Genomic DNA, 12,840 nt, shown 5'->3' with positions numbered 1-12,840 from the left:
AGTGTAAAAAAAAAAAAAAAAATATATATATATATATATATATAAAAAGAGAGAGATAGTATTTCCGGACACATTTATTGAATTCTTTGAAAGCGAAAAATGACAAATTAGTAATAATTAATTCATTAATAATTAATTCATTTTTTCAGTTCTTAATATGAGGTAAAGATGCGCCATTATGCCAAAATATGATCTTTGAAGCATATTGTATGGAAATGTGCTAGTTTTAATTCATTGAAGAATTTGTTTTATTCAGCTGAAGCATTTAAATAAGTTTTAATAGTCTAAAATAGCAGTTTAATAGCAGTAAAAAAAAAAAAAAAGGTTTTAAACCTTTATTATTATTTATACTGTATATTTATTGTATTTTAAATTGACAATGAAATATAAAATAGCCACGGAAGCGAGCATGGTGTAAAATAACTTTTAAAAAAAACTAGCAAACAAACATTTCTTTCTATTTCAGAGGAGATGGACAACGGCGTGGACCAGTTGGATGGGCAGGAACGGACTCAATCTCCAGGCTGTGAACAGAGGGATGCTGGCAGAGAGGGGGAGAGAGACGACAAAGAGAGGGAGGAGAAAGACAGGGAGAGACTGAGAGTCAAACTGCCCCAGAGATCCGACATGATCTGCGGCTTTGCCACCCTCAAAGGTTTCAGTGTGTACACGTTGTTGTATCTTCATCTGATTTTATTACCATTCATCATGTCATATGTCACAGGCTGTGCCGATTGCTGATGTTTTGTGTTTCAGGCACTGCTGCAATGAGAAACACCAAGAAAGGGTCCTGGTTCATTCAGGAACTGAACACCACAATCAGACAGAGAGCCAACGACACACACCTGGCAGACATACTTGTGCAGGTAAAACATTTTAGTCCACATTTTGAATGCACTGATTTATGGCCATTGATGGTTTCCAAACAATGTTTCAAACATTTTGTGTTTTGTACCTGGCACTTTGATATTTAATTCAGTTGATAGCCATTCAAAATCGGACTGTTTTATAAATAACACCTTATTCACAACTTGTAACAGCGTAATCATGTAAAGCCTGACATATGAAATAACAGCCATGAAAATATGTTTTGACATTGATCAGTTTATTGAACATTTAGACAAAATCTAAAACAGTTTGCATATGTGTTTTTGTTAAGTATCGTATTTGATACTTGGGCTTTTGTGGCCCATATGGTATGTTATAAGAGAATATGAAGCTCAAACATATCAGTGTTCTTCAGAGGCCCTAAATGAGCAAAAATATGCAAATTGCAGTTGCTAATACTTATATTGACAACAAGACAAAATTCTGATATCTTGTAAATCAATGAGATCTTTATCAGTATAGCAGACAACTTGCATAAAATGTGTATAAATATCAGTTGTCACTCTATATCATCCAATAATATAGTAAGATACAATTTCAGTGATGTTTGAATAAATTTATATGATTTAAAAACTAGTTTTAATTGTGGGTGCAAAACATACACAATGGGGATTAAGAAATGTGCAGATAACATTCCTCAAAAGCTTAAAGTATCATCTTTGATACTCACATTTTGACATGACTTTTCGAAAAATGATGTATGTATGGATTATAAATGAAACCTAAGTTTCCACAACCTGATGGGGGATGAATTATACTAAAAGGCCTTTTACTTGCTAAAAAGTATAAATTATCAATCAGATGACAGAAGGCATGTAGTTGATTGTGTATAATGGTGTTTTCAGCAAAGTTTTGATCATGTTCATAATTTAGATGCCTAAAATATAATTTTTTTCAAATATATATATATAAAAAAGTTTGCATTATAAAATATGATAAAGTAGGCTTTATAGGGTTAAAATGTATTTTGCTCTCTCTCTGTTGTTCTCTATAGGTGAATGGTCAAATTAAAAGCAGAGAGGGATACGCACCTGGTTCAGCCCATCATCGCTGTAAAGAGATGTCAGAGTTCACCAGTTCCCTCTGTAAAGACCTCTACCTCTTCCCTAAGTACTACCCCAACAACTAGACACACACACACACACACACACTCCCCAGGCACGAAGCACACACAGAACACACTGCCCTCAGAACTGCAGTAGTGGGAGCTCAGCGCACGTGTGTGTGTACATCCATCACCTGCTGCAAGCTCAGCACACAACACACAGAGTCATGTAAATCTATTTACACCCAGTCCATGTGTCATCTGTTTCACATTCCTCAGCACAATGACAGGTTCATAGGATGCGTGTGTTATTTACAGTGGATTTGCCAAGATAGATCAGATTTTTTTAAACTTCTTGGGTGCACTTAGAAAATGCATTATCACAAACATTCTCCATTAAATCTTTTTTTTTGCCTTGCTCTTAACTTTTTTTTTTCAACCAATGAAATATGCTATGGAAAGTGTAAAGATGCCATTTGTGAGTATATGTGAAAAAAATCCATTTGTTTTCATGATTTATAGGGGGAAATTGGGGTTAAAAATAAGCTGGAAAATGAAATATATATATTTTTTATTCAGCAGCTGTATAAAATTTGCCACAGAATTACCCTTTTTTTAACTAAAACCAACATTTTATCAGTCTTTTGTTTTATCGGATTTATTTTTATATCTATTTGTTTTCACTCTTCTTTATATAGTTTTGTTTTCTCAGTAATTCATGTTCTGTATGCTTTGCAATTGTGGAGCCTTTTTATAGCCAACTTGTTGGTACATTCAGAGCAGCTTAATGATAAACCCCCCATCTGTCACACATACATGGTTGTATGCATAGACATGCATAGTAGCATTGTGCCAGTACCATACTAAACTCCTCCATACCATTTCACTTATTAGATTGGAGCAGAGCAGATCTGCTCTTACTTTATCTTTGGTTTCTGTTAATGTTTTTTTTTTAAGTACTGTGGCAAGACATCTGTTAATTTTCTTTAGTTATCCTGTATACACCATGGCAGCTTTTTTGAATTTTGATAGGGCTTCCTGACTCCGAGTTCAAAGTTAAACTATTTATTGATCCATTTTGGTTAGCGTATAATAGTTATTTTTAAAAACATTACTAAGATGCATATCAGTACACTTCTCCAGACATTTGAGTAATTCCAAAACTTCTGGATTCCAGTTGCGTTCCAAATGGTGTTTTCACTCGTTTATATATCCTTCTAACATGTTTTGTAATTATGCCTGTACATATGCATGTTTCTCTTACTCTTGCACATTTCTTTTCACTTCAAACATATATATATAAAAAAGTTTGCATTATAAAATATGATAAAGTAGGCTTTATAGGGTTAAAATGTATTTTGCTCTCTCTCTGTTGTTCTCTATAGGTGAATGGTCAAATTAAAAGCAGAGAGGGATACGCACCTGGTTCAGCCCATCATCGCTGTAAAGAGATGTCAGAGTTCACCAGTTCCCTCTGTAAAGACCTCTACCTCTTCCCTAAGTACAGTCCCAACAACTAGACACACACACACACACACACACTCCCCAGGCACGAAGCACACACAGAACACACTGCCCTCAGAACTGCAGTAGTGGGAGCTCAGCGCACGTGTGTGTGTACATCCATCACCTGCTGCAAGCTCAGCACACAACACACAGAGTCATGTAAATCTATTTACACCCAGTCCATGTGTCATCTGTTTCACATTCCTCAGCACAATGACAGGTTCATAGGATGCGTGTGTTATTTACAGTGGATTTGCCAAGATAGATCAGATTTTTTTAAACTTCTTGGGTGCACTTAGAAAATGCATTATCACAAACATTCTCCATTAAATCTTTTTTTTTGCCTTGCTCTTAACTTTTTTTTTTCCACCAATGAAATATGCTATGGAAAGTGTAAAGATGCCATTTGTGAGTATATGTGAAAAAAATCCATTTGTTTTCATGATTTATAGGGGGAAATTGGGGTTAAAAATAAGCTGGAAAATGAAATATATATATTTTTTATTCAGCAGCTGTATAAAATTTGCCACAGAATTACCCTTTTTTTAACTAAAACCAACATTTTATCAGTCTTTTGTTTTATCGGATTTATTTTTATATCTATTTGTTTTCACTCTTCTTTGTATAGTTTTGTTTTCTCAGTAATTCATGTTCTGTATGCTTTGCAATTGTGGAGCCTTTTTATAGCCAACTTGTTGGTACATTCAGAGCAGCTTAATGATAAACCCCCCATCTGTCACACATACATGGTTGTATGCATAGACATGCATAGTAGCATTGTGCCAGTACCATACTAAACTCCTCCATACCATTTCACTTATTAGATTGGAGCAGAGCAGATCTGCTCTTACTTTATCTTTGGTTTCTGTTAATGTTTTTTTTTTAAGTACTGTGGCAAGACATCTGTTAATTTTCTTTAGTTATCCTGTATACACCATGGCAGCTTTTTTGAATTTTGATAGGGCTTCCTGACTCCGAGTTCAAAGTTAAACTATTTATTGATCCATTTTGGTTAGCGTATAATAGTTATTTTTAAAAACATTACTAAGATGCATATCAGTACACTTCTCCAGACATTTGAGTAATTCCAAAACTTCTGGATTCCAGTTGCGTTCCAAATGGTGTTTTCACTCGTTTATATATCCTTCTAACATGTTTTGTAATTATGCCTGTACATATGCATGTTTCTCTTACTCTTGCACATTTCTTTTCACTTCAAACATTCTGTGTGCCAATGAATGCACATTATGGCGACTGAAAGTATTCTGTCTTAAAGAAAATCCTGCAGGTGGCGGTAGAGAGCTTTTGCACTTTATCAGCTCACCTTTTATCATTTAGAGCTTCCAGGGTTTAGACACACAGTAACACAGTTTCTGTTCTGCACACACAACATTATTCCTAGTGGGAATGTAGACTGTAAATTTGAGTGTGCTGTTTTCCATCTGTGTACGTGTCTTCCTGATCCAGTAGGCATGACCTTTAGGTTAATGGTCGCAACCTTTGACCTTTTGACACTGCCATGGCATCCCTCAAACTTTCTTCTACATTCCACACTCATCACCTTTACCATAGGTTATCACTCAACATGATTATTTTATTTTACTGCATTTTAGAAGCCAAAAGGTTTTCTGTAGATGTACACTGTTCATGCTGATATTGCTTTCAAGCAACTGTTGCTTTGTTGGGTTTTATTTTGATATTTTAACTAATAAGCTTCTTTGAACTGGCAGAATAATATGGGCATAGGTTCATTTTAAACACACATTAAAATCCTAAGTATAAAATGAGGGGCTGGTGCAAATAAATAATTTATAAAAGATTACTTTCATAATGGAAACAGTGCCATGATAATTTAGAAAAAAATATATTGAAATGTTTAAACAAATGACTGGTTATTTGATGAAATACTAAAAGTTATTTTCATTAGTCAAACGTTGTTTCAAAATGAAAAATAAACTTAAAGTAGGAAACAGACTAGGAAATGTGTCACAGTTTTACTGTACTGTGTTTTGTAAGTATTTCTTCAATGCTGCAGTCATTCCAGTGAGAGAATGCCAGCACAATGATGTTCTCCAGAGCCAGCCTAACATGAAAGGAAAGATGGGTTCATTTTAAACTACTCTAACTGTATTTATACATTTTAATCAATGTATTTCTCAGGCTGTGTTCACCTGGTTTTGAATGTGTGTTCAGAATTGTAATGGTGAAAGCATTTTGAACTGGCAGAATAATATGGGCATAGGTTCATTTTAAACACACATTAAAATCCTAAGTATAAAATGAGGGGCTGGTGCAAATAAATAATTTATAAAAGATTACTTTCATAATGGAAACAGTGCCATGATAATTTAGAAAAAAATATATTGAAATGTTTAAACAAATGACTGGTTATTTGATGAAATACTAAAAGTTATTTTCATTAGTCAAACGTTGTTTCAAAATGAAAAATAAACTTAAAGTAGGAAACAGACTAGGAAAATGTGTCACAGTTTTACTGTACTGTGTTTGTAAGTATTTCTTCAATGCTGCAGTCATTCCAGTGAGAGAATGCCAGCACAATGATGTTCTCCAGAACCAGCCTAACATGAAAGGAAAGATGGGTTCATTTTAAACTACTCCTCTAACTGTATTTATACATTTTAATCAATGTATTTCTCAGGCTGTGTTCACCTGGTTTTGAATGTGTGTTCAGAATTGTAATGGTGAAAGCATTGTGACACTGAGCGCTACAGGTTCTAGTTGTGGTAACAAATGTTTAAAAGTTCCCCTGTGAAGGTATTAAAACCCACAATGGACATAGATACATATAATATAATCCAGTTTAGTCCCTGCCAGTCTGACTGTGCCAGATGAGTGCCTAGCAAACTTGATATTAATTGGTTTATTCACTGCCTTTGTCATCTGTACAAACCAGCTCTAAAGGGTGCTTTAAGAAAACTATAGGGAAACTGTCATTTTTGTATTTTTGTAATGCAAAAGCTGCCATGTAATAAAGAAATACTGTTCCAAAGACCATCGACTTGTGCTGTGGATTTCTTTCTATAGTTGTTTGCTTGGATAAATGTATCGGTTGTTGTGTGTTTGAGTTGGAGTGTATTGTCTGGTTGGTTATAATAGAGTGCCATGTTGTTATGCTCTGTATTGAGTTGTTTAGTATTAGATGTCTCTCACTCCCTCTCCCTCTCTGTTTTTCAGAGTTGTCCTCGGCTTCCGTGGAGATGCATTTTTATCCGTGTGCTCGGGTTTCTCTGTCCTGCCGTGGCTGCAGGAACGGCCGTCATTGTACCGATCCCGTAACACTTACCCATCTGACCTGTTAGCGTGACTCCAGAACTGAAGCCTTTGCCGCAAGGCCCAGATGGTATGTATATAAATGCGTGGAGGATTACTTTAATCACTTTATTTATTTTTAAGCTTTTAGTCGTCCACCGAGACATTCTTCCAGGTATATCCTGGCCAATCGATTGGCAGGCCCAGTTGTGATATAAAAAGCGACAACCTACACAATGTATTTCAGATCCACTTGAAGTCACGAAGGATCGTGTATGAGGTTTTGCTGCACTTTAAGCTTGTCAGATCAGTGGATGCTTCACCCGGACGTCTCTCTAGGGTAATTCCTGTAAACATTTTGGACTCTAGAAGCTATGAGTTAGCGGAGAGTTTACATATTCATCAGCCCGTTAATCAGAGTAGAGGTTGAATCACAGCAAGAGCGAGTTGTATTTTAAGACTGTGCGGGGCATCTGAGTTTCCTCGCTGCGGCATTGACGCTGTTGTATTGGGTCATGTTGCCCCCCCTCTAGCTCCTTCCAAAACGCATACTCACTCATCATGTTACACGGGTGCCCCCGAGGGGGTGGTGTCCTGTCAAAAAACACCCGTGCTCGCCAGAAGGAACAAAAACAAGAAGAGGTGGAAGTAAAACGGAAATCCAGCTGGGAGGGGTTCAGGCCCGCAGATAGATGGGGAGGCATGTTGCCGCTAGTAACGGCTGAGAGTGGGGATGTCGTTAGTGTGAGATGAGGCGGCAATTAGCCGTGTGCCGCAGCTAAGAAAAGACAAGCAAATCTGGACCTGTATTATCTATTTAACACAAAACACAAGTACGCTCGTTTGGGCTCATCTGTTTCAGTCACTCTTCGCCAGCTCTCGATTTGAGTCTTTGAGTTTTTACTCACTACACCTTATAGTGATTTAAAAAAAAACATAAAATTCATAAAATTGATCCTTATTTATTTCCTATATCCTGGAATACCTAGAGATATTAGTGCATTTCAAAAGTGTTTTTTACAGCGCTGGAAATGTAATGTAAATGATTAAATATTTTTTTTGTTCTAAAGTCCTTTATCAGGTAGAAATAATCTTCAATTTTATGTAAAAATATTTGAACACTTTATGGTAAGTTTCTGTTCTTTAACATTAGTTTACATCACTTTAATATGAGCTAACAATGTCAAATACATCTGAAGCATTTATTAATATTCGTTAATGGTAATTTCAGCATTTACTAATACATTATTAAAATCAAAAGTTGTATCTGTTAATATTATTTAATAGACCTGCTCTAACATGAACTTACAAGGGGCAGTTGATTTTTTATTAATAACTAACGTTAACAAAGATTAATAAATGCTGTAACAAATGTATTGCTCATTGTTAAAGTGTTCAAAATTGGGGCCTTGTGAAGTGTTACCAATATTTTTAATATTAAATATTAATATGAATAACTTTGCTGTCATTCAGGCAATTTTCAAACTTTTATCCAAAGTGATTTATAGTTCAGTTAAAGTTTTTTTTTTTTTTTGGTCTTGGAAATCATGGGAATCAGGCAATTTCAAAGGTGTGATTTCTGGGCCTGGAAAGGATTAAAAAGTAATAAAATGGTAATAAATAAACAGTTTTTAAAAAGTCATGTAAATTTCCATATTATTTTTTGCCCAGTCTCTCTTAAGTTAGTTCATTAAAAATGCTATCTATTTGTTGAAAATCACTGTAAAAATAATAATTTTAGGTCCTTGAAATTTTTTGAAAATTAATAAAATATTAACATATGGAAATTTCTGACTGAACTCTTAAGTATTGCTCTTTGTGAGTGGAATCTATAAAATAATTTAAAATCTTGATCTTATACTCTAGGATTGGAAAAATTCTGGAAACTCATAGCTCAAAATGATCGAGAACCCTGACCTTTGTGTTACCAGCTTGCTTGTATACCAAACTAGCCAATACCAAGTACTGGACAGAAACTATGGATACTATGGTCATGTTTTGTAAGAGTTGTGAATATCTGCATGTTTGTGATGTGTTTGCGTTCTCTGTGCCTTCATAAGTGTTGTTGGTGCAGTGTATTACAGGTAGGCCGACAATTTGAGTTTGTGGATGGTGTGTTCCAGTGTATTTAATTGAAGAATCACGCGTCTCTGCATTTTTCTCGCAAGTGTGTGTTGCGGGTACTGTAACATAAGTGTGAGGCAGCGTGTGTATCTCGCGCTTTGAGCAGGGTGGTGTGTGTAACTGAATAAACGGGTAAGAGTCGGTGAGTGTATGTGTTTCATATGCTGTAACACAGGAGTGAGACTGTGTGTTTATTTTTGGCTCAGTGCGAGCGTGTTGATGGCTGCCGATGCGTCGCAAAGGAAAGCTCTGAGATACCAGCAAACCCTGGTCAGTCACTGTCTTTCTGTGCCTCTTTCTCTCTCCCGTTGTTTTGTTGTCTTACTCTGAGGCGTTTCGCTGTCTTGCTTTTGGTGGGTGGCTTGCTGAGGTTTGTCGTGGTCAGTCTGGTCTGTTCTAACCTAGAAACGCTTGTCTGCCCAAATTATGAGACTTTAAATAATGGGTCTCAAAGTCTTTCACTTCACTAGCCTCAGCTTTAATTGATTTTCCATTCTATTCATAGTGGCGACACACATGGAGCTCACTGGGCTGTTCTAGCACAACTCATGAATAGGTATGAGAATTGTCGTAACCTGTGTCAACACCCTGCTGATTAAAGACAATTTGTCTCGTAGACGTCCATAAGAGCCAATACTGTAGATGTGTGCTTCCTTATCAGATGCTTATTGGGAGAAAACCACGTTTGCATGCTCTGCTTTCCACCTTCTTGCTTTTTTAATGCTTATCGGTATGCTTATAGCTTCCCGTTGCAGCATTTTCTGTCCAAAATCTGTTTACTGGCCTCATTTGGAGTGGAAAGAGTCTCAGGTTTCTGAAGATTCTGTAAAACACCTCGAATGCCTTTGAGGATTATTTGCAATGTCGTAGACTTGCTGAACTAAGCAGATGTGTAGACCAAACCTCGTGATTTGTTGCGTATTCGTGCTAACCTACGCACTCCATCTCTGCTGCTATACACTAGCAGAAACCTGAGCATGCAGGTTAAATATACGCCTAGCTCTCTCCGCCGGGCTGCTCTCGATGGCCGCTGTATGGCCGAGAGGAACGTATGGTTAGCTGGTTAGGCGCTTTGAGCTATTTGTTCGAGTTTGGTTCTATTGGACAGCTTATTGGGAAGGACTGAGGATTGTATTAAAGTAAAAGGAAATACATTGAACACAAAAGGTCAAGTGTCAAAAGAAAGCGCGAGACAATAGTCGTAAATTATGGTGTGTGAGAAAGTGAGACGAGCGTCAATTCTTTAGCTGTCAGTTTTGCACTGTCACAAGTCGTTAAGTTCCCACACACAAGCTCCCCTCAACCTTCCATTTCTCCATCTGTCTTCTCTCGCTCGCGAGTTCCCACATCGATTTTCTTCTCCTGCCGCACAATATGGGAAGATCGCCAGAGCTGGGAGCTTTTTTTAACTTCTGCAAATTTTACTCATAAACGCATTACTGCCCCTGCTGTCCCATTTCTGTCTGTCTCGCACACGCAAGAGATTCCTGTAGGGAAAATGATCCAGTCAGAGAAAAACTTGATCAGTAACCCTATTCTTAGGCTTTATGTGAATGTTTACCTCTTTATAATCAGATTTAATACATTGTGTTGCTGCTGAAAACGTGTTTTTTTTGCTCAAGACAGTGTGTGTGTGGTCAAATTATGCCAACGTAAAGGGATAATTCACCTAAAAATTTAAATTCGGTTAAATTTTACTCACCGTCATGCAGTTCCAAACCTGTGACTTTCTTTCGTCTGCAGAACACAAAAGAAGATATTTTGAAGAATTTTGGTAACCGGACATTTTTGGTTCCCATTGACTTTTTGGTTGCACTTTATATTGCAGTTCATGTACTTACAGTGTAAGGTAACACTTTATTTCGATATTCCACTTTAGACATTCTATTAACAGTAAGTAACTTTGCAACTACATGTCAACTAGCAGTTAGTAGAGTATTAGTAGACTGTCTGCTTAATATCTTCTAACTCTTTCTTTGTCAACTTATTCTACTAACCCTAAACCTACCCTGTCTACTCTGACAGTTAGTAGACATGTAGTTGCAAATTAATGAGAATTAGTTGACATGTAGTTGACATGTAGTTACAAAGTTACTTATAGTTAGTAGAATGTCTAAAGTGGACTATCGAAATAAAGTGTAACCCAGTGTAATTACCTAAGAAAGTACTGGGTAATATAAAGTAGCATTGCACTTTATATTGCAGTTCATGTACTTACAGTGTAAGGTAACACTTTATTTCGATATTCCACTTTAGACATTCTATTAACAGTAAGTAACTTTGCAACTACATGTCAACTAGCAGTTAGTAGAGTATTAGTAGACTGTCTGCTTAATATCTTCTAACTCTTTCTTTGTCAACTTATTCTACTAACCCTAAACCTACCCTGTCTACTCTGACAGTTAGTAGACATGTAGTTGCAAATTAATGAGAATTAGTTGACATGTAGTTGACATGTAGTTACAAAGTTACTTATAGTTAGTAGAATGTCTAAAGTGGACTATCGAAATAGTGTAACCCAGTGTAATTACCTAAGAAAGTACTGGGTAATATAAAGTAACGATTACCCATTCTAGATTTAGAGGTAGATTTACAGTTAGTACCTAGTTATAATTGCTATAATAAATACATGTGGTACAGGACTGTAATAGAAAGTGCTACTGACATTTCTCTAGATTTCTTCTTTTATATTTCACAGGAGAAAGTAAGTCATGCAATTTTGATGCGAGTAAATGATGACTTTATTTATTTTGGGTGAACTATCCCTTTAATGAGGGAATGAAGGGATAGTACACCCAAAATGAAAATTATGTGATCATTTAATCACCCTCATGTCGGTCCCAACCTGTATGGCTTTCATCTGTGGAGTCCACAAGTCATTGGACACCTTTGATTTTCGTTGCGTGGATTAAAAAAAACAATGAATGTAAGTAAAATAGGTTTGGAACAAATGAGGGTGAGTAAATCATGATAGAATTTTAATGTTTGAGCAAACTATCCCTAAAAATGCTAAATGGTTTCTGTGAGGGTCAGGTTTAGAGTTGACGGATGGAAATTATAATTTGCTTGGTGTGAAACAAAACAAGTCAATGGAAAGTATCCACCACGATGGAAAAACTAATGATTGTGATGGCGTATGGTCTTGGAGGACAATGTATTCGTTTACAGCAGTGTTTGCTTATACTGATGTTAAACAGCACTGCATGTTGTTTTTAATGGTCACAATTAAGTGATTTCACTTCCAGGTCAGGCAGCTGCTGATGACCTCTTCTTTAGCACAGAGGCCTCTGGGAGTCTGACTGCTGAAAGACAGCAATGAACAGACTGAGAGTGAATTGGAGAGAGTGGTGCAGGAGATAAAAGGATTGTTGCGTTTGAACTTTCACTTCATTATTGGGGAAAAATGCAAATAATAATGTTTTGATGATGAATTAGCATATTCCTTAGGTCTTGCGAACTGCAGAGTACAGACTACTGAAATATCCAAAATCAAACAAGTTTGTTTACCAACTCTTTTTTGCTTAAAGGGGTCATATGATGCTTTTTTAAAGATCATTATTTTGTGTATTTGGTGTAACGGAATATGTTGACATGCTTTAATGTTCAAAAAACACATTATTTTTCAAATACTGTACATTATTGTAGGTCCTCTATGCCCCGCCTCTCTCAAACGCTTAGTTTTCTACAAAGTCCCTCCTTCCGACAAGCGCAGTCTGCTCTGATTGGCCAGCTGACCCAGTGCATTGTGATTGGCCGAACACCGCAAGCACTCGTCGGAAATGTAACGCCCCTTACCATAATCGTGAGCTTCATCTTTCAAAATAAATGTAAAGACAGAGCCCGAAAGGGGAACAGAGTCGCGTGACAGACACAGTGATGAAGCTGGTCTCTCTCGCTCTCTCACTCACACACACACACACACATGCACGCACGCATACACACGATGCGCAAAACTCCGCATTTGAACAGTCAATAGCAAATACTTAAAATAATAACAAAACAGTAGC

At 36.6% G+C, this 12,840-nt stretch overlaps 2 protein-coding genes across 3 annotated transcripts in view; both read left to right on the top strand.

Annotated features, from left to right (window-relative positions):
* The window catches only part of casp2 (caspase 2, apoptosis-related cysteine peptidase), a 7,671-nt gene extending 5,309 nt beyond the window's left edge, over positions 1–2,362 (top strand). The window contains exons 9-11 of one of the 2 annotated variants that reach the window (XM_016256184.1): positions 467–655; positions 757–866; positions 1,883–2,362. In XM_016256184.1, coding sequence (XP_016111670.1) covers positions 467–655; positions 757–866; positions 1,883–2,017 — 434 coding nt within the window. In that variant the 3' untranslated portion in view covers positions 2,018–2,362. Of the gene's footprint in view, positions 1–466; positions 662–756; positions 867–1,882 lie in introns of both variants that reach the window. The other variant, XM_016256183.1, reaches the window with a different exon arrangement.
* A 6,690-nt stretch (positions 2,363–9,052) lies between these two features.
* LOC107569998 (chloride channel protein 1-like) overlaps positions 9,053–12,840 on the top strand; it is a 29,984-nt gene continuing 26,196 nt past the window's right edge. Inside the window, exon 1 of the mRNA XM_016256185.1 lies at positions 9,053–9,103. Coding sequence (XP_016111671.1) covers positions 9,053–9,103 — 51 coding nt within the window. The remainder of the gene's footprint in view (positions 9,104–12,840) is intronic.

This window comes from Sinocyclocheilus grahami, unplaced genomic scaffold, assembly GCF_001515645.1.
Source record: "Sinocyclocheilus grahami isolate Dianchi unplaced genomic scaffold, SAMN03320097.WGS_v1.1 scaffold1401.1, whole genome shotgun sequence".
Lineage (NCBI taxonomy): Eukaryota > Metazoa > Chordata > Actinopteri > Cypriniformes > Cyprinidae > Sinocyclocheilus > Sinocyclocheilus grahami.
This window is presented reverse-complemented; position numbering and strand designations above follow the sequence as displayed.